The sequence below is a fragment of the Hemicordylus capensis genome, chromosome 1, assembly GCF_027244095.1.
Source record: "Hemicordylus capensis ecotype Gifberg chromosome 1, rHemCap1.1.pri, whole genome shotgun sequence".
NCBI classification, from domain to species: Eukaryota; Metazoa; Chordata; class Lepidosauria; order Squamata; family Cordylidae; genus Hemicordylus; species Hemicordylus capensis.
Genome location: NC_069657.1, coordinates 69,312,495 through 69,338,998, shown reverse-complemented (window position 1 = coordinate 69,338,998; position 26,504 = coordinate 69,312,495). Strand labels below are relative to the sequence as shown.

At 43.5% G+C, this 26,504-nt stretch overlaps 1 protein-coding gene across 2 annotated transcripts in view; it reads right to left on the bottom strand.

The window, feature by feature from the left end:
* Positions 1–9,878, bottom strand: part of PAK6 (p21 (RAC1) activated kinase 6) — a 73,897-nt gene extending 64,019 nt beyond the window's left edge. The window contains exon 1 of one of the 2 annotated variants that reach the window (XM_053285547.1): positions 9,438–9,878. In XM_053285547.1, coding sequence (XP_053141522.1) covers positions 9,438–9,555 — 118 coding nt within the window. In that variant the 5' untranslated portion in view covers positions 9,556–9,878. The remainder of the gene's footprint in view (positions 1–9,437) is intronic. The other variant, XM_053285550.1, reaches the window with a different exon arrangement.
* Between the last annotated feature and the right edge of the window lie 16,626 nt (positions 9,879–26,504).

The window sequence follows — 26,504 nt, the reverse complement described above, 5'->3', positions numbered from 1 at the left end:
AAACAGCTGAAGGCAGTTCACAGGTACAAGCTAGTTCACAACAGCCTCTCTCAATGGAGCTGTGTGCCCGCAAACATGGTTGCATGAAGGAAACTCATACTGTACACCAGCCCTAAGTCTGTTATTAAGTTAATACCCACTCCTTTGCATGTTTACTTAGAAGCAAGTTCCACTCCCAAATGTACATAGGACTGCAACCTATGGAACAGACTGAGCATATTTGGGTGACAATCTTTATGGCACTTGCTCCCCTGAAATAAATGCTTCCAAAGCTACCATTATTAAAACACTGATGTCTCTTCTTCTAATTCAGTCTTATGAATACAACAGATATTTATATAAATATTCAAATATATAAATATTCATTGTGTTCGTATTTGTAATTCAGTCTTATCAAAATAATCACAGCAGCCTGGAGGAATAGGATCTCTCCACTGGTTGTTTATTTCATGATATAGCCCAGGGGCATAGCTAGGGGAGAGAGGGCCGTGTTCACCCCTCTCCCAGGGGGCCCCTTGGAGGGAGGGAGATAATGAAGAAAATAGAGAGGGGTGGAGCTGGGGGGGGGCCCTCAGTTGCTAGGGGTCCCGGGTTCTTTGAACCCATCTGCTCACTCATTCCCAAGGCTTCAGATAATTTCAGGGAAATTGCAACTGAAATTCAAATGTAAAAGCTTAGAAAACATAAATGCTTATCTCCACAACATCCTAAGCCTGATCTCAGGCCTGAACTTGGGCCTCAAAAGCCAGTCCTAACAGAGAGGTCCTCTAACACTTCTGAAAGATGCTGCGACTTGAGGTCTGATTAGGGATTCACACATGCACATGAATGTGTGACAGTTGCATCAGCTGATGACTTGGCTGTGTGAATGAGTTATTCACAGATTAATCACTGCAGGCAGAACTTTCTTATCTTCCAATGCCTATACAAAAAAATTGAAAAGAAGCAGACAGTCCACATAATTAGCTGAGAATAACTGAAAATGAAATAATCAGATAAGAGATCAAGAGGTTGCTTTTATGAGTGGGGGGAAAAATTCTCAGGCTTTACAGATTTTCTAAAGGGAGTGGTACTTTCATACACAGTGGACAACTGCTAAGAATCCATGTTTGCCAGCCCTTGCTAACAAAACATGATGCAGTGGTGTTACTGAAGGCACTCTGTTGATCTCAGAGGGCCACTTCACACATTATGCAGCAATGAACCCAAGTTTGTTACCAAGAAGACAGAGAGCTATAGTCAGTCCTTGGTCTCTGATTAGTGTACCTGCATGATACATATATTTTCAAACATCTGTTTGTTGTAACACTGAGAGCAAATTTGGACTTCCAGTTATTCTCAGCCCCACCTTGAATTAATTCAGAGGACTGAAACAAGCTGCTCCTCAGCCTCAGCTGCAATATGGAGATAATACCTACTTACCCTATAAGGTTGTTGTAAGGATTACAGCAAGCTAATAAACATAACATGCTTTGAATGCTCAAACACTCTATACAAATGCTAGGTATTATTATCCAGACTATATCTGAGTGCCCATCTGAACAACAATATATAAAGGTGTCCAGAGATTGTCATGGGACATAGTAAAGAGCCAGAGGCAATGTAAGGGCTTTATTGTCTTAAAAGTGATGTTCCTGGGTCTCTATTTGAGCCTGTCTGCACACCCCCTTGACACTTTTATAGACGTGTCCAGTCTGGCTTAGCCTATGTTAGAGAGAGATGGGGGTGGGGAAGAGAAAGAATCCAGGAAAATAACACGGACTCTAAGGGTAGTTTAGGAAGGAAGGGAAGGAAGGAAGCATGACTATTCCATTCTATCCTTTAGGGATCTGAAAAAGACTCCCTGGCATCCCAAATTAGGCTTTCTGCATTGCCCCGAAGCATTTTCTGAGACCCCAGACCAGGCAGCCATGACGTGTTGTTTTAAAGCATGTCTTCATTTTTGGTTTGCATTTTGACATGCAAGTGTTAATCGAATTCATTTCTCTTCCCAGATCCGGATCTTGTGCCTTGGGGTTCACTAATCTCTGGAAATCCCATCCCCCCAGGAGATGAGGCGTATCTAGGGAAAATAGCACCTAGGGCAAGCAATGAAATTGCGCCCCCTGTCCAAACATCTAACACCCATCTTTCAGATAACTTTACCATAATATCAGCTGAAAAATACAAGTCAAGCTCGTTAATCTTTTAATATTTCAAAAACTATTTAGCAGTGGATGTAGCCAGACCAAAAAATATTGGAAAACTACAAATTTCAGCATGCTGAGGCTCATGAAATACCCAAATACTATGTGGAGGTGTACTTGGAAAACTAAACAGAAGTGCCTGTCTAATTCTCTACAATGCATTGTAGCATCACTATTACATAAGTTTTAAAAATAAATGGAGAATTTGACTTTTCCCAGATACTCTGAAAATAATTAAAGGATATGCAGAGTAAACTGTGTCGCTGCTTGGAATGTATTCTAGTATTTCAGAAAGACAGTTCAAATGAGAGAAAGAGAGCAAAAAACTCGCAGTGGGCCTTAATACTAAGGATTTCACACTGATTCAAAGACAAACTCACCATTAATAGCCATATTATTAAGACATCATATTTAACTCACTTATCAGAAGAAGCAAAGTAAAAGCAAATGAATACAATCCTAGCTCATAAGCTTCAGCTCAGTATTCACAAGCCCTGATTCTCTGTACATAGTGCCAAACTAAATATGTGTACAGTGACATATTATATTAAATGTATTTATTTATTTATTTGTACCTGTAGCCCCTTCGGAGGGCTTCCTAAAGGCCCTGGGGGGTCTTCAAAGGTTCCCCCTCCCCCCGCTGGCCTCTAGGGCCTCGCAGGGACCATTTGAGCATGTGCGGTGGCCTTTTAAAAAATTTTTGTTTTAATGGCTGCTGGGGAGGAAAAGGCCACCGCGCATGCTCCAATGGCTTCTGCGAGGCCTGGCATGGACTAGGACCCCACAGAGGCCCTTTGAGCATGCGCGGTGGCCATTTTGTTTTTGGTGGCCATTTTAAAAATCTTTTAAAAATTGCGCCCCCCTTCAAGTGGCACCCGGGGCATGTGCCCTGCCTGCCCTATCCTAGATACGCCCCTGTTCCTGACATCCATGCTAATACCCATCTCTTTTATAGCTTCTGTCTATTGCTCATTGGAAGCCCTTTTCTTTCCCCCATACATCTCTATTATCTTCCTACTGGAAGTGTCAATAGACAACCATTAACCTAGGAGTCCCCATAGATGCAGCCCTTGCTTCCAGAAGCATCTTTCTTCCCCCATAAAATAGCTAGCCAAGCCACTCCATTTGGTGCAGTCCCTGGGATTCATCACAAACTGTTGCAATCCAATTCTTACATTGCACCCCAGCTTCACTACAGAAAAACCCAGCTTTTACATTGAACAGGCTGTATAAAGAAATCTCTTCTCTTTCTCCTAGGGTTGCCATGTCCTCTGGAATTTAGGGTAGCCCCTATATTTTGGCTCCTCCACCCGGCTGCTAAATTCCACCTGGATTTACACATATTTCAAATGTGTTGCCCAGATTGCCTGGATTTTACTCTGGATCCGATCACATAAGAGGGCTGAGAAGGAGAGGAAAGTATATAAATCTGGCAAATAAATAAATGCAAATCAGATGCCACATATTTTGCATAATATGCAAATTAGGCCACCCCGATTTGGGAAGCTTGCATATGGCAACCCTACTTCCTCCTCAACTCTGTGAATCCATGTGTGTGCCTGTGACTTGTGGCTTGAAGCTAGAGGGATTTATTAGATTTAAAAGGCTCTCCCTTAGGAAGGCCTTGTCCAGAGCAGACCACTGGAAAAAAATTGGTCCCTAGCCAAATCTACCAGTCTGGGATATCTCTACTAAACTGGCTCATGCAGCCTATTTATTTCATTAAGTTCTTTGTCACTGACCCCTAGCAACTGCAAACCTAGATCAGCCCTCATTCTTGGCAGCCTCCAACACAGAGGGAGCTGCCTCCTTTCTCACTTATACCCTCTGGTCCCTATCAGTCACCTAATGCTGAAGTTCCTCTTTTACTGGGAAGCAGGCAGTTTTTCCCTCCATAGTCAAAGAAACAATTTATTCTCTTGTCAATTTCCTCCACTCACCTCTTTTCAATTTTTAATCTTTTCCTTTTATGCCTTTTAGCATCTTCCTATATTGCTGCTGCCCAATATAGGTGTTTCCCATAGTCTGGGAAACATACCAGTGGGGATTTGAACCAGCAATCTCATGCTTACGAGGCAAGTCGTTTCCCTGCTGCACCATTAGGTTTCTAATTGCTTAGTTAACCACCTAGTTATTCATTACCTAGTCAATCACATACTGTACATATTAAATAATCCATTAGTCTACAACATGTTCAGGAATCCACTCTAGTTATAATAAAAGTAAAGTGTTAGTGCCTAGACACGGTGAACAGCTAATGTGTTCTATGTAAGTGGGAATGTCCTGGATGTTCATATGATTTAATAATGACTCAAGCCTCACTCAATAAGATATCTTTTATTTGGAATGTAAATATGTGGTTGTGACTTTCCTGGGAACTGCTTGTTTTATAACTGTGCTCAAAGTTCCCGCAAATGGGGTGAAAAGCACCCATGGTAATATTATTGCTCTTAGAAAGATACTAGGAATGTAGAGCAGATGCTGGAGTATTGGTATAATATGCATGTTTCCGATTTTCAATGTAGGTTTTAATAAACACCATAAAGCAATCAAGCAAGCAAGCAAGCAAGCAATGATTTGTTATGGGAGCAAATAAATTCCAATGTATATGTTCCATACTTCCAGTGTCTGTAAATGATTTATGTATACAGAGATATAGACATAAATATTGTACAAAGGTGGTGGTAATCAGTGTTCAAATTGAGAATTCCAAAGACAATGTTGAGACACAGGCCTCAGCTTTGCAAAAAAAAGAGCTTAACAAGAAGAATACCTAGTAACTGCACAGAAGATCCAGGCCGTGTTTTATTGCTCCTTAGAGGGATTAGCTACATTAGCAAAAAAATAATTCTGTGGTAACAGAAGAAATGCAGACTGTTAGGGGGAAAGGACATAAAATAGCTCTGGGTCATGCATCTTTCAGTCTAATCTACCTCACAGAGTACTTGTGAAGATAAACATAACCATGTACACTGCTCTGGCCTCCTTGGAGGAAGAGTGGGATATAAATGTAAAAATACATACATACATAAACATGGTATTTTATGAACAAAAATTTTGTGCAAAGAATAGCTTTGGGAAGGAAAAAATGCACTCTTGTTTTCTACTTAGTCATGTTTTCTACAGTCCGTGACTGAGCTTCAAAATGTACTCTAATGGACTGGAATTTCAGTGGCAATTAAAAATGGTATGTTTGGATTGCTATTTTACACCTGCTTCCCTCACAAATACAAAGTAATCTTATATAGATTTAACCAAGAGTATATTCAGAAACAACTCCATTTTCTCCTTCTCCTTTCCCTCCCTTTTCCTTTCTGATTCTATTCCCCATCCTCCACTCTCTACAGGATCCCCACTGGGACAAACTTCTAATCAACAAAGCATAAAAGATACTGAATAGAATACAACAATCATCTTATGATGCTGCTTTATACCAAGTCAGACCATTAGTCCATCTACCACAGTATTGTCTGACTGGCAGCAGCAGTTTTGCAATATTTCAGATAGGGATCTTTGCTCCATCCCTGTCTTGAGATGCCAGAGATGACACTTGAGACCTTCTGCACGAAATGCATGTTGTTTACCAATGATCTATGGTCCCTCTCCAAATGTGGGAAAAGAGGGGGATGTCACTACTGGCTTCTAGCAGCTATTGTAGAAATTACACTTCGTACTGGTAGTTTTAATAGTGTGGTAGCATCAGTTACAGTCCTTCCAGTGGACTGACCAGGATATCACCAGTTGTTTCAGTTCAGTCACTTCCGCTCTTAACTGTGTTTGAATTTAGCACCAAGGAGTTGGCTATCCAATTCCACCTCCAGTCACTGTGCACACTCTTGTTGTTGCATTTATATAATTGTCTCTCACACATCCCCCCTGAGAAGGATTATTTATGACTGGTTCAAGAGGTGTTGCTAACAATTACTCATTGATACTAATGGCCTTTTATAACCTATGTTATAATTCCTGTGATTTCACTAGAAAGCAACAATCAATACTGCCTGGTTTTCGCTCATCAAGCAATTACATCCCCAAGGAGTATTAAAGCTGTTCCTCTTAATTACCCAGCTCTCTCCAGATAGCAAAAAAGCCCCACAAAATTAGCACTATGAAAACACATAAAGTTTTTTTTAAGCTGCAATAAATAAACTTTAAGACATACTACAATTTTTAACACAGATACCATTCCAGGAATGGCATTCCTAAGTGTTTTATTGCTGTTGCTTTAATCACAGGCCTTTGGTTGTAGGATGGTCAGATGCAAAAAACGGTCAGGGAGGACTCCTGTAACTTTAATAGTTGTGTAGAAGCTGGAATCAGAACAGGTGCAACTTTTCTTCACGGCAAGCTGTATTGACCAAAATTCCTCCTCAAGTATGAAAGGCACAGGAACTCCTTTTTTGCTGGCCATCCTAATAATAGTTCATATTATGCTGTTTGGTATTTCCCTCTCAGCAACCATGAATCTGTAATTGTCTCAAAATTGCATCTCCAGTGATCAGGCCATTTATACAATTATTGTTGCATTGAAATCAGGGGGATGTGTTTTCCCATACATGTGTTTAGGGACAGGGAAACCGAAACCAGTTACATATTACACCACCACCACAAAATTGTTATCCCATTTTTCCTATTGGATGTCCTTTTGTGCTACATTGCAAATAAGATCACACGAGTTTATTTTTAGCTACTTTTTCAGAGAAAAGTAATTATCCCAATACCAGAGGGGTGTGTGTGTGTGTGTGTGTTGGGATGGGGAATTTCCAATTGTGAACCTGACAGTAATAATCAGATTAGAGCACATAGCATTATGATGGCAACATATGAAGTCTAGTTAGATATTACGGAATACAAGATGTGGTGTTGGCTACTAGTTTGGATGGCTTTAAGAGGGGTTTGGAAAACTTCATGGAGGAGAGGTCTATCAACAGCTACTAGTCCTAGGCCACCTCCAGCCTCAGAGGCAGGATGCCTCTGAATACCAGTCGCAGGGGAGTAACAGCAGCAGGAGAGAGGGCATGCCCTCAACTTCTGCCTGTAGGCTTCCAGTGGCATCTGGTGGGCCACCATGTGAAACAGGATGCTGGACTAGATGGGCCTTTGGCCTGAATCCAGCAGGTGTGTTCTTGTGTTTTTAATCCCGATATACAAAATAAAACCAGATAATTTACTTCCCGCAGGTGTCAGTATTTTATACCATATCTTGGTACCAAAACTTTTTTCTCTTGTTAAATATTGTGATGGGCAGGGAGGCACTGTTCCATATTGGAATTATGGTGGGGTCTAGGTTTAAGCCTCCTACTTCCCTGTTGTGGCACTAGTTCAGCTGATATGTGCTCCATTAAAAACAAGCCCAACAACAAGTATATAAGAACAGGCTGAAAGCCATGTGTAGTTTGGCCCTTACTTCAGACAAGAGTTGCTTAGCATCATGTTCAGTGCAAGAGGAGTGACTTGCGTCTCTTTCTGTCAGTGGCATTGACATTAATTTAAGCAACAACAAGGGGCTTTAAACTTCATCTCATCAATGAAGAATGACCAGAGCTCAGTGAAAAGGTATCAGCTTTCCATGCAGCTCCTATGTTCTATTATTGGCTACTACCAGTTATCATAGGCAATGTTGAGCTAGAATGGACCAGTGGTCTCTTACTGATTAGAAGGCTGCATCCTATGTAACCTATTATTCTTTCCTTAAATACAGACAGGGACTCCACTATACATCAAAGTTTGTGCCCCCAGCTTTTACTGAGCAATAAGGATTGCCCCCTCTTTCCACACTTCCCCCTCGCCCGCGAAAATGAAAATCACAAAAGCCATTGATATCCCACTCCATTCAGATTCTAAGCATATGCTGTAACATTTGAAGAAGAAAACAGGTATTCATCTTTTACAGCAAGGAGTTTGCAATATCTTAAGAAACAAACCCAGTTAATCAGCCACTCCACAGGGTACTGACTGCACACCCCTCCAAGTAATTTTCAAAATTTCAAATCTCAAAACAAGCACAGAAAGCACAAAGTCACATATTAGATGCCAAAAATGTATACATTTACAACCCCCAATTGCTAATGTGCTCAGGCTTTCAGAATTCAGTGCACAAACTAGCAAAGATGTGGGGTTGAGGGTGGCAAAGGCACACAAATTCAATGCACTCCAGTAACTGACACAGAGAAAATCAGGTACAGGTGCACTGGAGGACATTTGTCCTGGCAGTACATAAAACAGTTATAAAAGTCCTTTGGGACATTTCCATTTTGTGCCTGTAATGAACAGAAACCGTTTCCCTGCACCTAGGTGGACCTTGGTTAGGAGAGCAAACATTTTTGCATATTGGTCAGAAAGCAAAATTGAATGACTTTGTAAGTAGTGGCAGCTTGATCCCAACTGCTGAGACGAGCATGCTTATAGTTTAAACAGGCCATATATTAGCAAAAGCTGAAGTCTAATAACACAAACATTCACAAATAAGAATTAATCTGGAAGGCATTCTCACTAGTTTACTTGTTTAAAATAATATTGGCTAGTTTGGAACATTTCTTATTAAAATGTTATGTATTGATAAGCAAAGTTTCATTCCTGAAACTAAGGGTTAAAAACAAAGTGTCTTATATTCCCTGCATCCTGCTGGCTGGCTGTAGTCTTGAAAATCTAGAGCTGCTTAGGTGACTGTTTGGGAATTGTTTGAGTTTCCAGTCTTTTGTTCCAGTTATATTTGATCAAGCAGCAGAACAGCAAGAGTTGTCACATTATAACAGAATACCTCTTTAGGGACCACTTTTATGTTACATCTGAAGTAATGTAAGGCCCCGTTAGCTACTTAAACAGAAAGAAAATAACAACGAAATAATCCTGTACATTGCCATCTTCCATTTATGGGATTTCTGAATCACAACTTTTTATTGTTTTAAGGTATTCATTAATGTAGTCTCTGAACATTTGAGTTATGGGTATAGACCACAAGATCATTTATACTGTGGTTTAGCCAAGCTAAAGGCAGGCATTGTAAAGTTTAAAAAGTCTTCCCTCTTTCCTCCACCCGTTGGTAGTTATAGGCTTGAAAAGATAGCTCCAATTGATTGATTTAAATTCCCATTCTGAAGGGAGTGTCAAGCAATAGCACAGAGAGACTGGTCTTAAACAACACCTTCTACCCGTCTCAGACCTCTAAAGCCACAATACCCTAGTTGAGTGATGCGGAAATTCACAACAAGGGACCCTACTTCTGTAATGGAAGTGAAATTGAGGTCTTACCCTGGAGATGTCCCTGTGAGCTGATCTTCTTCTGGAGACTCTGTTCAGTTCCTGCTCCTCTCTGACTACAGGCTGCTGCTTGTCTCAGGAGGAGGGAAACATCCCTTGCTTCCGGCATAAATTCCCTGCAATTTCATCTCTTGAGCTTCTGAAAAGATTCTGGTTCTGCATTACAAATGCACACACCAACATTCATCCTCCTGCCAGCTGCTTCTTACCGGTGCTCCCCATGTGTCAGCTTGCCAACTGCTGTGGAGGAGCATATGAAAATGCCAGACACCCCCTTGCCCTGGCAGGTGTTGAAAATAAAAATACGTGGAAGTGCCCTGCCCTTATGCTGAGGAAAGGATTGGGCCAGAATTACACTTCAGTTCCTCCTGTTTTCACTCCCACTTAAATCTTGTCATAACTTGTGCACTTTCCTCTTAGACTATGTTATAGTGAAGAGATTCCCCCCACCAACCAGGATCTTTGCACCAGTGCTGTAATCTCAGCCGTGAAGATGGGATTCGGTGCCAAGAGACAATATACATATTGAAAGCAAGAGAAAAAGTCTTATCAGGATTCCGTGGCCATTCTGCATGTATCCCATGCCCCCTCTCCCCAGATTTAGATTTCAACTAAATCTTGAAATTACAAAGTTGCTGTCTTATGGACCACCCTGAGTGAAGAGGAACTAATAGGCAGGCCTGTAGCCAGCCTAAAAAAAATCTCTCTCTTTTTTGGCGGCGGGGGGGGGGGCAGATTGCAGAAGTCAGGGGAGGCAGGTTATTAAATGTTAAGTAAAAACAGTCAGTGAGCCTGGGAGGAAAGAGAAATTTTTGGTGTGGCAGGTACGCACCATGCCACCAGCTGGCTACGGGCCTGCTAACAGGTAAAACAAAAAACTCTTATCCACTGTCTCTAAGACTGGAAATAAAAGGGCTATTTGCTTTGCAGAGTGCTAATTTAAGCACACTAAAAAGTGTTTGCCAGTGTGGGTAAGAACTTCTTCCCATTAAACAGTTCGTATGGCTTCAGATCGTGACCCAAGATCAGGAATATCCTCATCTTACAAATTGCTCCCAAGCACTTTTCTATCTGGGGAGGGGCCATGTCACATCTTTATCTTGAGTAGTGGTGTGCACAAAACCACGTAGGTGCAGTCCAGCACTGGGGGGGTCTAGCTTTAAGGGCGGGGGGGTAGTACATACCCCTCCCGCTGCTCTTCCCCCTCCTGCGCTGCAGGTAAAAGTGAAGTTTTGGGGGCAGCAGTGTTCCTCCCTGCCGCCCCTGCCCCCATCGTCGCCTGGAAGTTGTTTAAAATACCAGCACGCATGCGCCCGTCACGGGGCACGCATGCCCATCGCTGCTGTGTGCACGCGTGCCGCACACATCACACGCATGGGCACATGTGTGCTGGTATTTTAAACAACTTCCAGGCAACGGTGGGGGCAGGGGCAGCAGAGAGGAACGCTGCCGCCCCCCAAACTTCAGTTTTACCTGCAGTGCCAGAGGGAGAAGAGCAGCGGGGGGGGGGAGTACTACCCTCCCGCCCTTAAAGCTAGACCCCCCCCAGTGCCAGACCGCCCAGGTTCCAAACCGGTTCGGAGGCCTCTAACATGGCCTCCGGACCTGTTCGTGCACACCACTAATCTTGAGAGGAGGTTCCAGAAGGTGGTGCTGAGGAACTTCTGCAGTGTTCCCTCTAACAGGGATTCCTAGATGTTGTTGACTACAACTCCCATAATCCCCAAGCAAAGGCTATTGCAGCTGGGGATGCTGGGAGTTCTGGTCAACAACATCTGGGAATCCCTGTTAGAAGGAACACTGGACTTCTGCTCTACTCCTTGGCCTCTGGGGTCCCCCAAAGCTCAGTATTGTCCCCCATGCTGTTTAACAGCTACATGAAGCCACTAGGAGTGGTCATCAGGAGGGTTGGACTGAAGTGCCATCAATATGCTCTAGCTTTCCCTGACATCAATTCCTAGGGAAGCAGTGGATTTACTGAACCAGGGGGCTGGAGGTGGTGATGGGCTGGATGTGGACTAGCAAACTGAGGCTAAATCCAGACAACACAGATGTGCTGCTGGTCAGTAGGAAAGTCAATCAGGACAGGGTGATTCAACCGGTTTTGGATGAGGTTGTACTTCTTTTGAAAGAGCAAGTGCGCAGCTTGGGAATGTTACTACTGACTCTGCTTTTGGAAGCTCAGGTGGAGACAGTGGCCAGGAGTGCCTTTGCACCAGCTCCTAGGGATGTGCAAATGAGTTCAACATCAAACCGGTTTGGTTTGACTGTTTGGGGTCGAACCAAACCACTCCCTGTTTGGTCCGAAGCTGGATCAATCCCCCCCCCCCACTGGTCAGTTTGGCAGGGTTCATGATTTTTAAAAATTTGTTTTTATTTTTTTCAAAAACAGGCCGAAGAACGACTGGACTTTGCAACTAAGGGAATGTGTGTGTGTGTGTGTGCCAGACTGAACCGGCCTGGTCCAGTTTGGGTCCGGTTTGGACTTGAACCGAATCGGACCAGCCGTTTCTGTGCACACCCCTACCAGCTACATTCCTTTCTTGAGAAGGCAGATCTTGCCACGGTTACCCATGTCCTAGTCATGTAAAGGCTGGATTACTGCAATATGCTCTACGTGGGGCTGCCCTTGAAGAATATAACACTTCAGTTGATACAGAATGCAGCTGCCAGGGTTCTCTCTGGAACTGTTCATTCGGAGCATATTATACCTATTCTGAAAGAGCTGCACTGGTTGCCAATTTGTTTCCAGATCCAATTCAAGGTGCTGGTTATTACCTTTAAAGCCCTTAATGGTTGGGGCCCAGTACCTGAAGGACCGCCTGCTCCCAAGGGCTTCTGCCTGCCCAACAAGATTCTCAGAGGGGCTTTTGCTCTAGGTGCTGTGTTGTGCACACAGGATAGGGCCTTTTTTGTTGTTGCCCCCAGGCTCTGGAATGCTCTCCCAGTGAATGTCCACTCTTTGACATCTGTGGCCATTTTTTAAAAAACAACTAAAGACCCTTTTATTTGTTCAGGCTTTTACCCCTTCGGGCTCCTGGGTCTCAGTTTTTCTGTTTGTCTTTTTAATGGTGATTTTTTAAAAAATGTTTTATAATTTTTACTGTTCTACTGATTTTAAAGTTTTAGATGTAATTTTTATTGAATTTTATTGTATTTTAACTTTTGTAAACTGCCTTGAGATTCATTGTGAAAGGCAGTATAAAAATTGAATGATAAATAAAATAAAATAAAATAAAATAGTAAATAAATGGTCACCAAATAAATGTGTAATGGTGATAATTATAATCTTGGTCAGTTGTCACATCTCTGTAGCAATGGTTCTGTACAACAGGGCTGCCTCTAATATTTCTCCACATGGAGCAGAAGGGCAAATGGCAATCATACCCTGCGTCATTTTAATTACACACAATAATTGAGGTGAGGAGAAGCAGGGAAAGCACTCCCCCATCTGGAATCTCCTGCCTGAAGCAACTACTTTAGTTGCTTCATCATGGCAAGGCAGTGCCTGCCCTACAATTTTCTGAACGGCCGATGATCTCCAGCATGAGTCTGCATCTTTCAAATGCTTTACAACGTTTCATTCATTCCAAGCCATTTTTCTTCTTGCCTGAAGTCTGGCAACACCAGTTTATACAGTAGCTGCTATCGGGGTGGAGCCACCATTGTGCGAATGGGTTCAAAGAACCCACCAATGGAAAGGGCTGCCAAAGCCCAAAAAGGCCATGGCTCAGGCTCTGGAGAGCCCAAGGGAGCTCTTCCCTGTCATTTCAGGCAGTGCTTGTTGTCTGACAACATCTATTTCTTTTTCTCTCCCTCGGAGGGAGAGAAAGGGAAATAAAAGGCAGCAAGCAGAGTCTGAAAAGGACAGGGGAGAGCTTGCTTGGGGTTCTCCAGAGCCCAGGTGTGGGCTGGGGGAGTTCGCTTGGGGATCTTCTGGAGCCCAATCCCCGCCACATGCACATGATGTCACACACACAGGACATCGCTAGAAGGGCCGCCGGGTGGGGCCGGACCCAGGCTGCCATTCGGCTAGCTCCACGCCTGGCTGCTGCAGTACATTTCAAAGAATATTTCCATTGTGTATTGACTCCCAACAAGTTCTGAGTTCTCAGCAAGACCCCAGGTATAATGTGAAGTAAAAAACCCCAACCTTTCGTGACTTCAGTGTAATTGGCTTTCTTATTCAAGTTTAGACCAGCACAACTGCCAAAGAAGTAACTGTTTTCTTTGTGTTGATCTATTTACAACAAAGCCAGTTATTTCCAGTTTAGCAGAAAGTCTTCTACTTTCCTGAAAGCAATTCAGAAGCAAAAGCTATATTCAAAGAAAACATCACCTTCAAGAGGAGGAAAATGACTCTTGCTGTTGGGTTTTTAGCCTACTTTTCCAGTAGGCTTATGAAATCATCCGGCATTCTCTCTCTTTCTCTCTCTCTCTGTGTCCCATCAACTTTGCAATGCCTGGACCAATATGAACCAAATCATAGGGACACCTCAGTGGTGTAGTGCGTGATGATGTCATCCTCCCCAAATCAGGATGGCAGATGCGTAAACTTTTGAGGCACAAGTAGGTTAACTTGTGAACTGCCTAACCGATTTAAACTAAATTTCCTGCAGCTATAGGGGCACATGGGGAAACTTCATTGGCATAGTTTGTGATGGTATCAGCCACCCCGATCAATGATGGCAGATGTGTGAACTTTTGAGGCATAAGAGACCTAACTTGTGGACCTTTATTTGAACCAAACTCAGTCCAGTTGTAGAGAAAGTGAAAGGCAAGTAGGCAGATTAGTTCTTACTAGAACAACTTGTTGTTTAATTTCCTCACCTGCATATCCACAAGTGCATAGTTTCATGAACAGTCCAAAGCTATAAATAAAGCCTGCTGCTCATCAGGGTATGAAAGAGGTGTGTGGAGGAGTGGGACGGGAATTGAAATGTTGGCCAATAATTAGAGCTGAAGCAGGGGCGTAGCTAGGGGAGAGGGGGCCCATGTTCACCCCTCTCTCTGGCAGTCCCCCCAAATGAGGGAGATAATGAAGAAAATAGGGAGTGTTGGAGCTGGAGGGCCCAGGTTCTTTGAACCCTTTCACTCAATTATAGCTACACCCCTGAGTTGAAGTTAATAAGAAAAATGAAAGAAATAACTCACAAGTGAGTCATATTACATCCTCCTGCTTAGTCACCTGTACATCTTCTCTCCAGGCATATTGAAGTTGGAAGAGACACCTACTCACTTCCTCACTTTGAGAAGGATGGTTACAGCTATAAATATCCATACAGATACATACACACACACACGTGTGTATATATATATATATATATAATCAGAAAAGAGTTTTTAAAAGCTACAGTCATAGAGCCAACCTTTACAGAGGAGCTGAGCTGACAGTCACCCATTACCAGCAACTCCCACATCCCAGCCCCCTACTGTTTTATGTCTCAATTAAATCATGAATCAACTCGCTCATTTACAGCATTACATTTCCTAAATGTTGCCTGGTAATTTTGACCTCGTAGGAAGTTGCTATGGGGAAGAGGATGATGTCATTAGCACAAAAAGCACTGAATTTACACATACAACAGGAACAGAGCTATTTATAAAAAGCTACTTTTTTGTTTCTCCCCCACCTCTTTCTGTGCTGGGAGGTGGGGGGCGGGGGCAGGCAGCGGTCCTTGCCAGCATGCCTCAGAGATGAACTTCGTTTGCTTGTCAAGAAATGCTGTCATGTTTCAGGCATCATCCATTGCATGTGGCAGGCTTTAGCTCCTCCGCTCAGAACTGATTTCTAGCGAATCCCTAAATAGAGGTCAGATGATACTTTGCATACATACATCAGCAGTTCATTCTGAATGATTTATTTATTTGCCACCACTTACATCTGTGCTCTCCAAGAGCAAGAATTCTCAAGACGGGGTCCAGAAAAAGGTCTGCAAGGCAGAGTTCCTCCTCCCCTCCCCACAGCACCCTGCCAGTTCCACTAAGCAATGCCATTTCGGTCCTCCATTAGCTGACACCTCAGTTTCTCACACATCAAGTGCCAAATGGGGTTTTACTTTTCTGCAAGTTGAAAAGCAGAAGACCCGCTAGATCTCCAGAGTAGTCTCCTGGATGTCTGGATACGGGCTTAGGTTTGTGTTTGAAAGCAAGCTCGGGGCCCATTTTTTAAGTGAGTTAGGATGTGGGTCTTTACGTTAATTGGAAACAAGATAGGGAGTCCTCCAAGACTGAAAAGATTGACAGCCAAGACTCCAAGTAGTAGATGCCAAAATAGTTGTCTGGAAAACAGGGGACAGAAGGCATTTTGCTCAAAATATGGTGGTTCATGTTTTGCTAGCAATCCACAGGATCTTGATAACCGTTATCCAGTCTATGAATCAAAGCATAACTACAACTATTATAGGTGTTATCCAGTCTATGAATACAATTATACAATTTTTAAAGAAACACTGTAAAAAAACAAGAAGTTGAAGTAATCAGAACAATGAGAATAAAACAGAAAGCAGAACAAACTCTCAAGAATGGTGAGGAGAGGGGCAATAGTTTGGGGAGGAGCATATGTAAAATCCAGAAAATTAAGGACTATAATACACAAGTGAATCCAACACCTCTGGAATTAAAAAAAACTTTTCAGTTTTTCAGAAACAGCAAACAACCGACCCAGCCTTCCTCTAGCTTGTACTCTATCTGCTCCACCCACAGTATAGGACTAGCCTGGCCTGGATTACAAAACTGATTTCTAACAAACACCAAATCCCATTCCCCTCGCAAGTATAACACCATTCTTGCGTAAAAATATGAATAAAATTTAGAACGTAAAACTACACAAACAAAACAATAAAACAGACCAAGCAACTGGTCCACGAGTTACAAAAACAGCTACCGCTATGTGGGTATAGTCCTGTAAATAACTTGGACCTCCATTGTTGATCCTTTTTAGGAAATATTGAGAGATCTGCTCAGGTGCACATGGGGCTACTAGAGCCAATAGATCAGGAGAGTTGATTACATTGTGGTGTCATCAACTTCTGTCCTTGAAGCCTAAAATGCACTGTGAACTGGTCTGAAGTGAGATATGTTTCTCATGACTTTATGGTTGCCCCACTAGGCCATGATCATGATATCATTTATCCTCACAAGATAAATTTCATTGATATCCACACAAGATATCAAATTTGATATGATGCAGGATAAAAGGCCAGAGAGAGTTTGTTTCAAGGCTAGAGGTTAAAGGTTTTTAACACAAATGCTGTTGCCCACTTTAAAATGTTTTTAGCTTGCCTGCATTGATGATCTGTATAGTGTTTAATCATATATTTTGTGTGTTCATCACATTGACATAGGAAAGCATCCTGACATTGAGGGTCAGCTTGAGGGTCAGCTTTTGTTTAAAATTCAACACATATGGAATTTAAGAACTCCGTTTTAGCCACAGCAAAGAACCCAGTTTGTTTTCCTGTTCCCCTGCCTGATTTCTATCTCTTTCTAGGACTGAACTAGGCTGTAACTAACCCAAATCATTCTTTAAAAGCTGGCCTGGATGAAGGAATCGATTTCTAACAAACACCACATATGGCAGTGTTTATACTTTACCCACATAAGGGGCCAAGGTAGGGACTTCTGTTAAAACAGGCCTGCTCAATTTAGGGCCCCCAGTGGTGTTTGGACTAAAACTCCCATAATCCCCAGACACAGTGTCCAGTAACTAGGGCTTATGGGAGTTGTAGGCCAACATTGGTGGGGCGGGGGGAGTTGAGCAGCCCTGTGTTAAAAGATCCAAGGTAGCAAGGCTAGGACAGACTTCTGCCTCAGACCTTGGAGACTAGAGCAGTAGCGGCTGGTGAAGTTTGAAGTTGATGGGGCTAATCTGGATTTTTTAATCAAGCCACTACAACACATATACTTTTTGTGGGTGCAGGGGGGGGCACACTTTAGGATAATCACTGTATGCCAGTGAGAAGCCCTTAAAGATTTAAAAGGTAGCCCTATAGTATCTGCATGAACTTAATAGGTAGCCAGCTGATATCTCTCAACTCCATGGTCCCAACTAACCTACTTTACAGTACTCTTTATCGTGGCTCTTGAAATTGTATCTAGAGGCAAACTGCATTTAAAGGAAAATTGTGTTTCATTTCCAAAAATATTTTAAAAGCAGATCCACACATGCTGCCGTATTCAGTGATGACCTGCATAAGTGAATGCATCTGCGAGCATCACACAGTTGCACGCACATACCTGATGTGCACAAGCACACAACGCATGCAGGCACATCCAGTACTTCTGGGTATATCCGGTAAACATAGCAATGGGGCGGGCCGCCCCGACGGGCTTTCCGGAAATTGTGCACGGGCAGGGGAAATGCGGTGGGGTGAGTGGGGAAGTGCATCCTCCCCTGCCCTTAAAGCCAGACCCCCACCCCCACCCCACCGTCTAACCTTCGAGTCGGCCAGGGTTCAAACAGGTTTGGAGGCCTGTAAAAGGGCCTCCGAATCAGCTCGGGCATATCCCTAACAGGGAGCCATTTTCTAGTTTGTCTTGCTGTGTAATAAACCGCTTTGAGAACTTTTTTTGTGGAATAGGCCTTCCTGACCTGCCCTTCCTCAGTGACTTTGCATAGCACATTCTGCTCCTTTTCTATTCATTCCACCTCATAAGCCCATAGATGGGCTTTGCCAAATATAGGTGCCAGAATATGGGACACTTCCTATTTTTACAGCTGTCGAGCCTAGTCATCTGGCTCAGTCTCTTGGGTCTACTCAGACTGCTGCACCAGTCAATTGACTGCTCCAATACTACCAAACGCTCCATGCAGTCATGATGCTTGCGGAATTGGTCTGCTGCTGACACAATTGCCTTTCAACACTAAACTTTGTGAATAGTTGCTGTTGCTTTGCTTTATCCCTCTTTTAATTTCTTTTTATTGTAACTGCAGGTTGACCCTGTTGTTCCAGGAAAAAGGCCAAAGAATGAAACTGCTAATTGAATAAAACTGTTAATTGAAACGGCGCCACACCGGCTGTTTAAGGAGCTTATTACCCTCTCTTGTCACCCCCGCCTGGCCACCCATTAACGTTGCTTACCAGGTTCACCTGGCTCAGTCAGGTCCACGATCAAACCTCTGAACCAGGTCCGGTTTGGGCAAAACGGTCCGGCAGTGGTAAGGGATGGCCAGGTGGGGGCGGCCAAAGAGGTAATAAGCTCCTTAAATGGCTGCCACAGCTTGCCCTCCCGGCATGGCTCCAAGCGCACTCCTCCCTTCTTTACCAAGCTTCCCTGCACATGACCAAAGTTTGCTGGAAAGCTCTGCCACTTTCTGCACATGCTCAGAGGCCAGAACTGAGCCATCAGCTTGGTAAAGAAGGAAAGAGCACTTGAGGCTGTGCCAAGAGAGCGAGTAGTGGCTTTGGTAGTCACACCAGTCAGGTAAGGAGCTTATTACCTGTCTCATCACCCCTTGCATTTCAGAGAGTCTCCCACCCCTGTACTTGTAAAGGGGAATCTTCAACGGATTTCCCCTTTACAAGTATATTGGCTGCCTAAACCCCTGAACCAGAGCGGGCCGTCAGTTCAACCAAACCAGTTCAGAGCAATGCGGTTGGGTTAGAATGGATTCAAACACAAACCAATCCGCATGTTTTGGTTCCGTGCACACCCCTAACAAGGCAAGCAGTGAGACAGCTTGAATTTAATCTGTTTATGAAGAGCACGACACACCAGCACTGAAGTTTTTTGTTTTTGTTTTAATGGGTTGATTTTGCTACAGGAAAACATTTGGGGATAAATATCCGCCTTAAAGCCTTCATGTTGAGCCGTTGGTTGCTTCTAGGTCACTTTCACACAAGAATGATTGACATTGGGCCTAGCAGGCCTAAATTATGAATGGTTGGTCTGCTCCTGTAACGCTGGTGGTAGCCAGGCCACTAGAAGCCAGGCCTCCAAACACAGCTGGCCATCCAAGACCCATAACAGAACACCCAAACCCACTGTCACCACCGTTGTGCAGAGTATTTAGCACATGACAGGCAAAAACTAGGGGGAAGAGAGTACAGCTAGCTAAGTATGCAGCTGAGCTGACAGTATGCCTATGACCTCCAGGTGCTCTTGCACAGTACAGCCCTTGCTGGCCACGGCTCTAAGTACAGTACCCAGAGCTATGTGCCTCTGCAGTACTCACTGCCTAAGGCTAAATGAGATTCTAACCTTCAGTAATGAACATTCTAGGTTAGGTAACCAGCTTAGAAACAACTGTGTTAAACCCGCTAAGAGTGTTCATCCATGCAGGCGTGACTGGGGAATTCTGCAGTGCTGTAGCAGGCAGCACTGCACATCAAAAACTAGAATTTAGCCAAAGGCTATTCTAGAATATTTATTATTAGGGAAATCAGATACAAGACTAGAGACAGATTTAGAAATGCCAGACTTTTTACGCAGGTAAGAAGCTTTGTAGGAAAGTTCTAACTGAAATAACTGAAAGAAAAAATGAGACAGCAGTAAAATACTTATTTTTATGTCCCGTAATGTAGATTTAAAAAATATTATGAATAATCTCTCCATTTAAAGAGTGTGTAGGACAATGTATAATCCTGTATAGAAAAGGAGGATTAAGATTATTAGGGTGATGTGGACGGAACTGGTTTCGTGCACTCCTGGGAGGGAGGGGGGATTACTTTAAGGGGCAGGGAGGGTGCATCTCACCTGCCCTGCTACTTTCCCACCACTAGCGCTCTCCCAAAAAGTGTGGAGCACTGCAGCATTCCTCCTTGCAGCCCTGTTCAGCGTCGCCACGCAATGGCCAAAGTACATGTGCATGGCACACACACGCATTGGCCATTTGCATGGAGACAATGAATGGGGCTGCAAGGAGGAATGCTGCAGCCCTGCACCCACACTTTTTGGGAGAGTGCCGATGGTGGGGAAGCAGCAGGGCAGGGATGGGCAGGTAGGACGCTCCAGAAATAGGAGAACTGAACCAGTTCCGTGCACATCCCTAGGAGATATCAATGCACACACAATCTGATTATCGTGTACAGACATACACACACCTGTATACACTACAGTTATTCTCACATGTACAGCAATACACTCCTGTATTTTAATGGGCCTGAACCCAGAGTCACTTTAAAAATGAACACACATAGGCCACCTTTGGACATAACAGCAAACTGCTCCCAGGTGATCCTGATCTGCAGTCTGGGAGACCGCAAGGGGGCGGGGAGGAACTGATTGCCTGGGCTTCTTCCTTTACATGAAGGAAAACCACAGTAGCCAATCAAGAAGGAGAGAAGGAGGAACTTCCTACCCTTAACTCTAGTTTGTGCAGCTTGCACAAATTGGAGGACATGACAGCAGAATCGGGAGAATATGGTGCTGCTGCTGGACCTGAAGTTTCAGCAGTGAAACTCAATGCTAACCAAAGGTTTGGCGATGAAACCACAGGTTCACTCACTCGGTCAACCACAATCTTGAACCTTTGGCACAGTTGCCTCCAGTTTGGCATTATGTCCGAAGGCAGCCACACAGTCATTCACACAAACACCGAAACAGTATTTGGAATAGAGATATAAACTGGCAAGTATATGAAAAGGTAAATTCAATTCTGAATCAATGATTTTTGGACTAAAAATGCAAGAATTCTCCCAGAACCTTTGACTGCAATCCTTTGCAATTACAAATGTGATCACCATGTATTTGAATCCACAGAACTTAGTCACACAGTTATGCACAAGACTGCAGTCAGTTACTACAATCCAGCAGTTTTACCAAAATAAATTGCACTTGGCAGTATGCCACATTGTAGTGTTCCCACAATTCTACTAGACATACTGTATATAGCGTGAGGATGTGGACAAGCTCCTTGGAGCGATGCAGCCTACCACCTGTTCTCTTGACCCTTGCCCGACATTGCTATACTATCTGGCAAGGAGTTGTTGTAGAAGGCCTAGTAGAGATCATAAATGCTTCTCTGAGGGAGGACAGGATGCCTCCTTGCCTTAAAGAGGCAATTATTAGACCATTTCTGAAGAAGCCTGTCTTGGATTTCTCAGAGGTGAGCAACTATAGGCCTGTCTCCAACCTTGCATGGCTGGGCAAAGTAATTGAGAGGGTTGATGGCCTCCCAACTCCAGGCAGTCTTGGAGGAAACTGATTATCTAGACACATTTCAAACCGGCTTTCGAGTGGGCTATGGGGTTGAGACTGCCTTGGTCAGCCTGATGGACAGAGGAAGTGTGACTTTGGGACTTCTGGACCTCTTAGCGGGCTTTCGATGTTATTGACCATAGTATATTTCTGGAGCTTCTGGGGTGGGGTGGGAGGCACTGCTTTGCAGTGGTTTTACTCTTACCTCTCGGGCAGATTCCAGATGGTGTCCCTTGGGGACTGTTCTTCAAAAACTGAACTTTGGTATGGTGTTCCTCAGGGCTCCGCTCCATATTGTCTCTGATGTTGTTTAACATCTATATGAAATGGCCGTGAGAGATCATCAGGAGATTTGGTGCAGGGTGTTCTCAGTATGCTGATGACACCGAAATCTATTTCTCCATGTCAACATCATCAAGAGAAAGCATAACCTCCCTAAATGCCTGCCTGGAGGCAGTGATGGGCTGGATGAGAGGTAACAGCTTGAGGCTGAATCCAGATAAGACGGAGGTACTTATTGTGCAGGGTCGGAACTCTGGAGATGATTTTGATCTGCCAGTTCTGGATGGGGTCACACTTCCCCAGAAAGAACAGGTATACAGTCTGGGGGTGCTTCTGGACACAAAACTCTCCCTGGTGTCCCAGGTTGAGGCAGTGGCCAGAGGTGCCTTTTATCAGCTTTGGCTGATACACCAGCTGTGTCAATTTATTGCGATAAATGACCTCAGAACAATAGTACATCTGCTGGTCATCTCCAGACTTGACTACTGCAATGTGCTCTATGTGGGGTTACCTTTGTATGTAGTCCAGAAACCGCAGTTAGTCCAGAATGCAGCAGTCAGGTTGGTCTCTGGGTCATCTTGGAGAGACCATATTACTCCTATCTTAAAAGTTCTACACTGGCTGCCAATAAGTTTCCAGGCAAAGAATAAGGTTTTGGTTATAACCTATAAAGCCCCAAACAGCTTGGTTCCTGGGTATTTAAGAGGATGTCTTCTTTGCTATGAATGACACCACCCATTGAGATCATCTGGAGAGATTCGTCTGCAGTTGCCGCCATTTCATCTGGTGCTGCCTTCTCCATTGCTGCCCTGAGGCTTTGGAACATACTTCCTGCTGAAATAAGAGCCTCATCTCTTAGAACTTTTAAAATGGCAATCAAGATGCATTTGTTCACCCAGGCTTTTAATTAGATATTGTTTTGTTTAAATATTTTAAATTTTAATTGTTGAAATATTTTAATCTTTTTATTGGTGTTTTTTGTTTTTTAAGTAAACCACCCAGAGAACTTGCATTTTGGGTGGTATAAAAATGTGTTAAATACAATAATAAATAATAAATAAATTTCTTCTGTAGTTGCTTATGAAGAGGAAAAGCAAGTGTTTGTGGAATATTGATCTTCTCATAAAGCATGAATGCAATAAACAAGTGTTTAAACATCAGTGATCCATGATTGGTTATAGTACTCTTTCAATTGCAGGTATTGCAGCAAAACTTGTGTTTGTTTCTTTATGGATGTATGAAAAGTCCTAAGAGACATTCTTGGGGGTAGTTTGTGTGGTTTTTGGTTAATCCATTCCTTGACTCAGGCCAGCTTGTGAATGGTGCTTTAGTTACTTTCCAGTTGCAGTCCTGGAGTAGAGATGTGGCTAGGGAAGAGAGCTGATCTTGTGATAGCAAGCATGACTTGTCCCCTTAGCTAAGCAGGGTATATAGTGGTTGCATATGAAAGGAGACTACAAGTGTGAGCAGTAAGATATTCCCCTTAGGGGATGGAGCTGCTCTGGGAAGAGCATCTAGGTTGAAAGAGATTCCTGCCTGCAACCTTAGAGAAGCCACTGCCAGTCTGTGTAGAAAATACTGAGCAAGATAGACCTATGGTCTGACTTGGTATATGGCAGCTTCCTCTGTTTCTGCCTGGAGCAAGAAAGACTGCACTTACCTCTCTGTAAATAATGTTTATTTATTTCAATAAACCATTAATATCCGTGATTCCACTCCCTTGCCCTCACATACTACAAGTCTTCCCACTGGATTCTACAATTTCCAGTCTGCCAGACAAATCCTCCATGCAAGACGGGGCATGGTACTCTACAAACTTATGTTTACACATTTATGCCCAAGAACCAAGGTCTTCACATTAAAAAAAAAAGTGTTGGGCAGTCACAGGAATTGGGCATCCCATGCATCTGTAAGTGTGCCTGATGCATAGGTTGTTGCATGTATGGTGAGAGACGCACATAACTCATCTCATATATAGCATTCTGGTTTGTCAACTTTGTGACCCATCCCTAAGAGCTCCTCTCTCTCTGTAGCTCAGTGCTAGAGTACATACTTTGGTCCCTGGCTGAATTCCCTAGCATTTTCAGGTTTTCATTTTCAGAGCTGGAATAGACCCCTTCCTGACATCCAGGAGAGCCATTTCCAGTCCATGTAGACAATACTGAGGTAGATAGATCCATGGTCTGACTTTGTATAAGGCAATTTCCCATGTTCACCTGTTGGGAGGTTCCTTTCGTAATTTCTGACTACTAGAAAGCATTTTGGCAACAGCTATTGATAGAGTTTCTGGCTTGCCTAAACTTTAGCACAGGCCTGATCCAATAGCTATAAGCTGCTTCTGCCTGGAAATGTTTTGCTGTTTGGAGCCAAGTGGAAAACAAAACAAGTAGCTGGAATATTTCAACATGGAGGCAAAAGACAGAAAACAAATGACTGCCAAAATCTGGTGCACTGACTTAGCACATACATTCGTGGGGAGCTGGTCAAGTAATATGCATAAGCAGGTAAAGATCCAATCATAAAGCAGTAAACTATCATTAAAAAGTATAAAGATAACTAGAGCTGGGCTGGGCGCAGAGCATCTGCGCCTCTAGTTCTCCCCACCCAGCTGTTTCCTTCCTCCCTGCCCGGTGCCATCGCTGCTTTCTCCCATCCTGTCTCCCCCCTCCCGCCTGCCCCCTTTGCTGTTTCCTTCCTCCTCCTCGCCTGGCCGCGCCGGTTTCCTCCCAGTCCCCACCCACTTCTGCGGCAGTTTCCTCCCAGTCCCCACCCGCCTCTGCCACCTCCTCCCCGCCCGCTGCCGTTGCCCTCTCGCTCTCCTGCCACCTGGTGTTGTTTGCCTGCCCGCCACCGCCCTTAACTCCAGGCCCGCCAGCTGGCTGCCCATCCCCATCGCTATCCGGAAGCTCTCTGAACTCTCGCGAGAGCTACCACACATGGGATTAGTGACGGGTACATCTAAGAGAAATAGATGCTATGGGGTCCTTCACAGAACCTTCGCTGAGAGATGTTTGGGGTCTTTCATACTGGTTGAGAAACTGTTCTTGTGGCTTTAACCTTGAACTGTGGTAAGTTCTGAAATAAAGACTCGTTCTTAAGTAAGATCTTGTCTCTACCTGAGATTATTAGGGAAATTTATGCCTAAAACTTAGAATATATCTTCTGATGGTAATGCTTCTCATTGACTCAAGGCCAAGCTCAGTGTGAACCATCCCTATAGCAACAATAAATCTTTTCCACACCCATGACTGAAACATACATTAGGGTCACACTAGTCTAATGCAGAGATAAAACCCTAAAGGCCATAAATGCATGTCTTGTGTCACCTTACTGTTGTTGGCTAGAACCCAGACTTCTGGAAGCATAAACCTGTTACTGTATATTTTATTTGTTAGATTTTTATGCCGCCTCAGCCCCATGGCTCTAAGTAGTTCACAAATACAAATAACTCAAACACACACAAATAAAATTAAAGCCAGTTTAAAATAATTTCAGTAATCACTAGAGGCCAGGCTAGAAAGATCTCTTTTAAAGGCTGCTGAAGTTCTTAAGCCTCAAATATTTGTAGGGAGCACATTCCAAAGGCCAGGATCAGATACAGAGAAGACCTGATGGTAGCCGGAGACAGACCTCTCCTGATGACCTTAATGTGCAGTGGGGATCATACTGAAGGCACTTCCATATGAACTTTGACCTAGTCCTTTGTCGAGCCTGTTTACTTAGTAAACCAAATTCCAGTTCTTTCATTGTGCTGAGACACTTGGAGAACACAGCCATTGTGGAAGTGTCTCAGGATTTTCTTAAGAGCACACACACCAGTCTGATATGAAAAAAGACATCAGTGCAAGTTTTGCTTACCATATAGAAGAGGACATTTACTGCACTAAAATACCCCTTAATTGTATCCCATTTTTAAACAGTCACTGTTTTAAACAAGAGCTGGCTCCAGAGAATACAGGAAGCACCACTGGTTTAATACTGATAACGACTTCAGATTTTATTTTGGGGGTTGGGGGAGTCAATAGAATAAATAATGCTACAGATATAAATCAGAACAGACTTTAAATCAATAGTTTCCACAGGAGGCTTTTTGGATATATGTTCTGAATACCATATACCCTAAGTGACAATTGTTTTATACTGGGATCTTTTGCTTCAAAATGTTGCAGCGCTATGCCCATTGTATATGCTCCAGTATAGTACTCCCCCTTTCCTCTCTACATACAACAGTGTGGGAGCTGTTTTCCCTGGCAGGAGAAAGATATCACACTACTGAGGACTGCACAAAAGCTGCAACTGGGCCCACTGTCGAATCGATCACACAATCATTAACCACTCGGGATTTAAGGAAAATTGGATCTCTGCCAGCATCAGTTTAGCACACTTACAACTACCCAGATAAATCTATTTCAATGAAAACAAATCTAGGGAAGAGATCCAAACAATCTCTTAGATCAGTCAACACAAAACTACTTAAGTGTTGTCACCAAAAAACACACACACACACAAAACACCAAAGAAAAATTATACAGAACCACAAGCACATGTGACTGGCATTCTTTTCACAAGCAGACTGCAGTCCACTATTACTTATGCCAAGGATGAATGCATGCATGCTTACTTGCTTGCATGTAT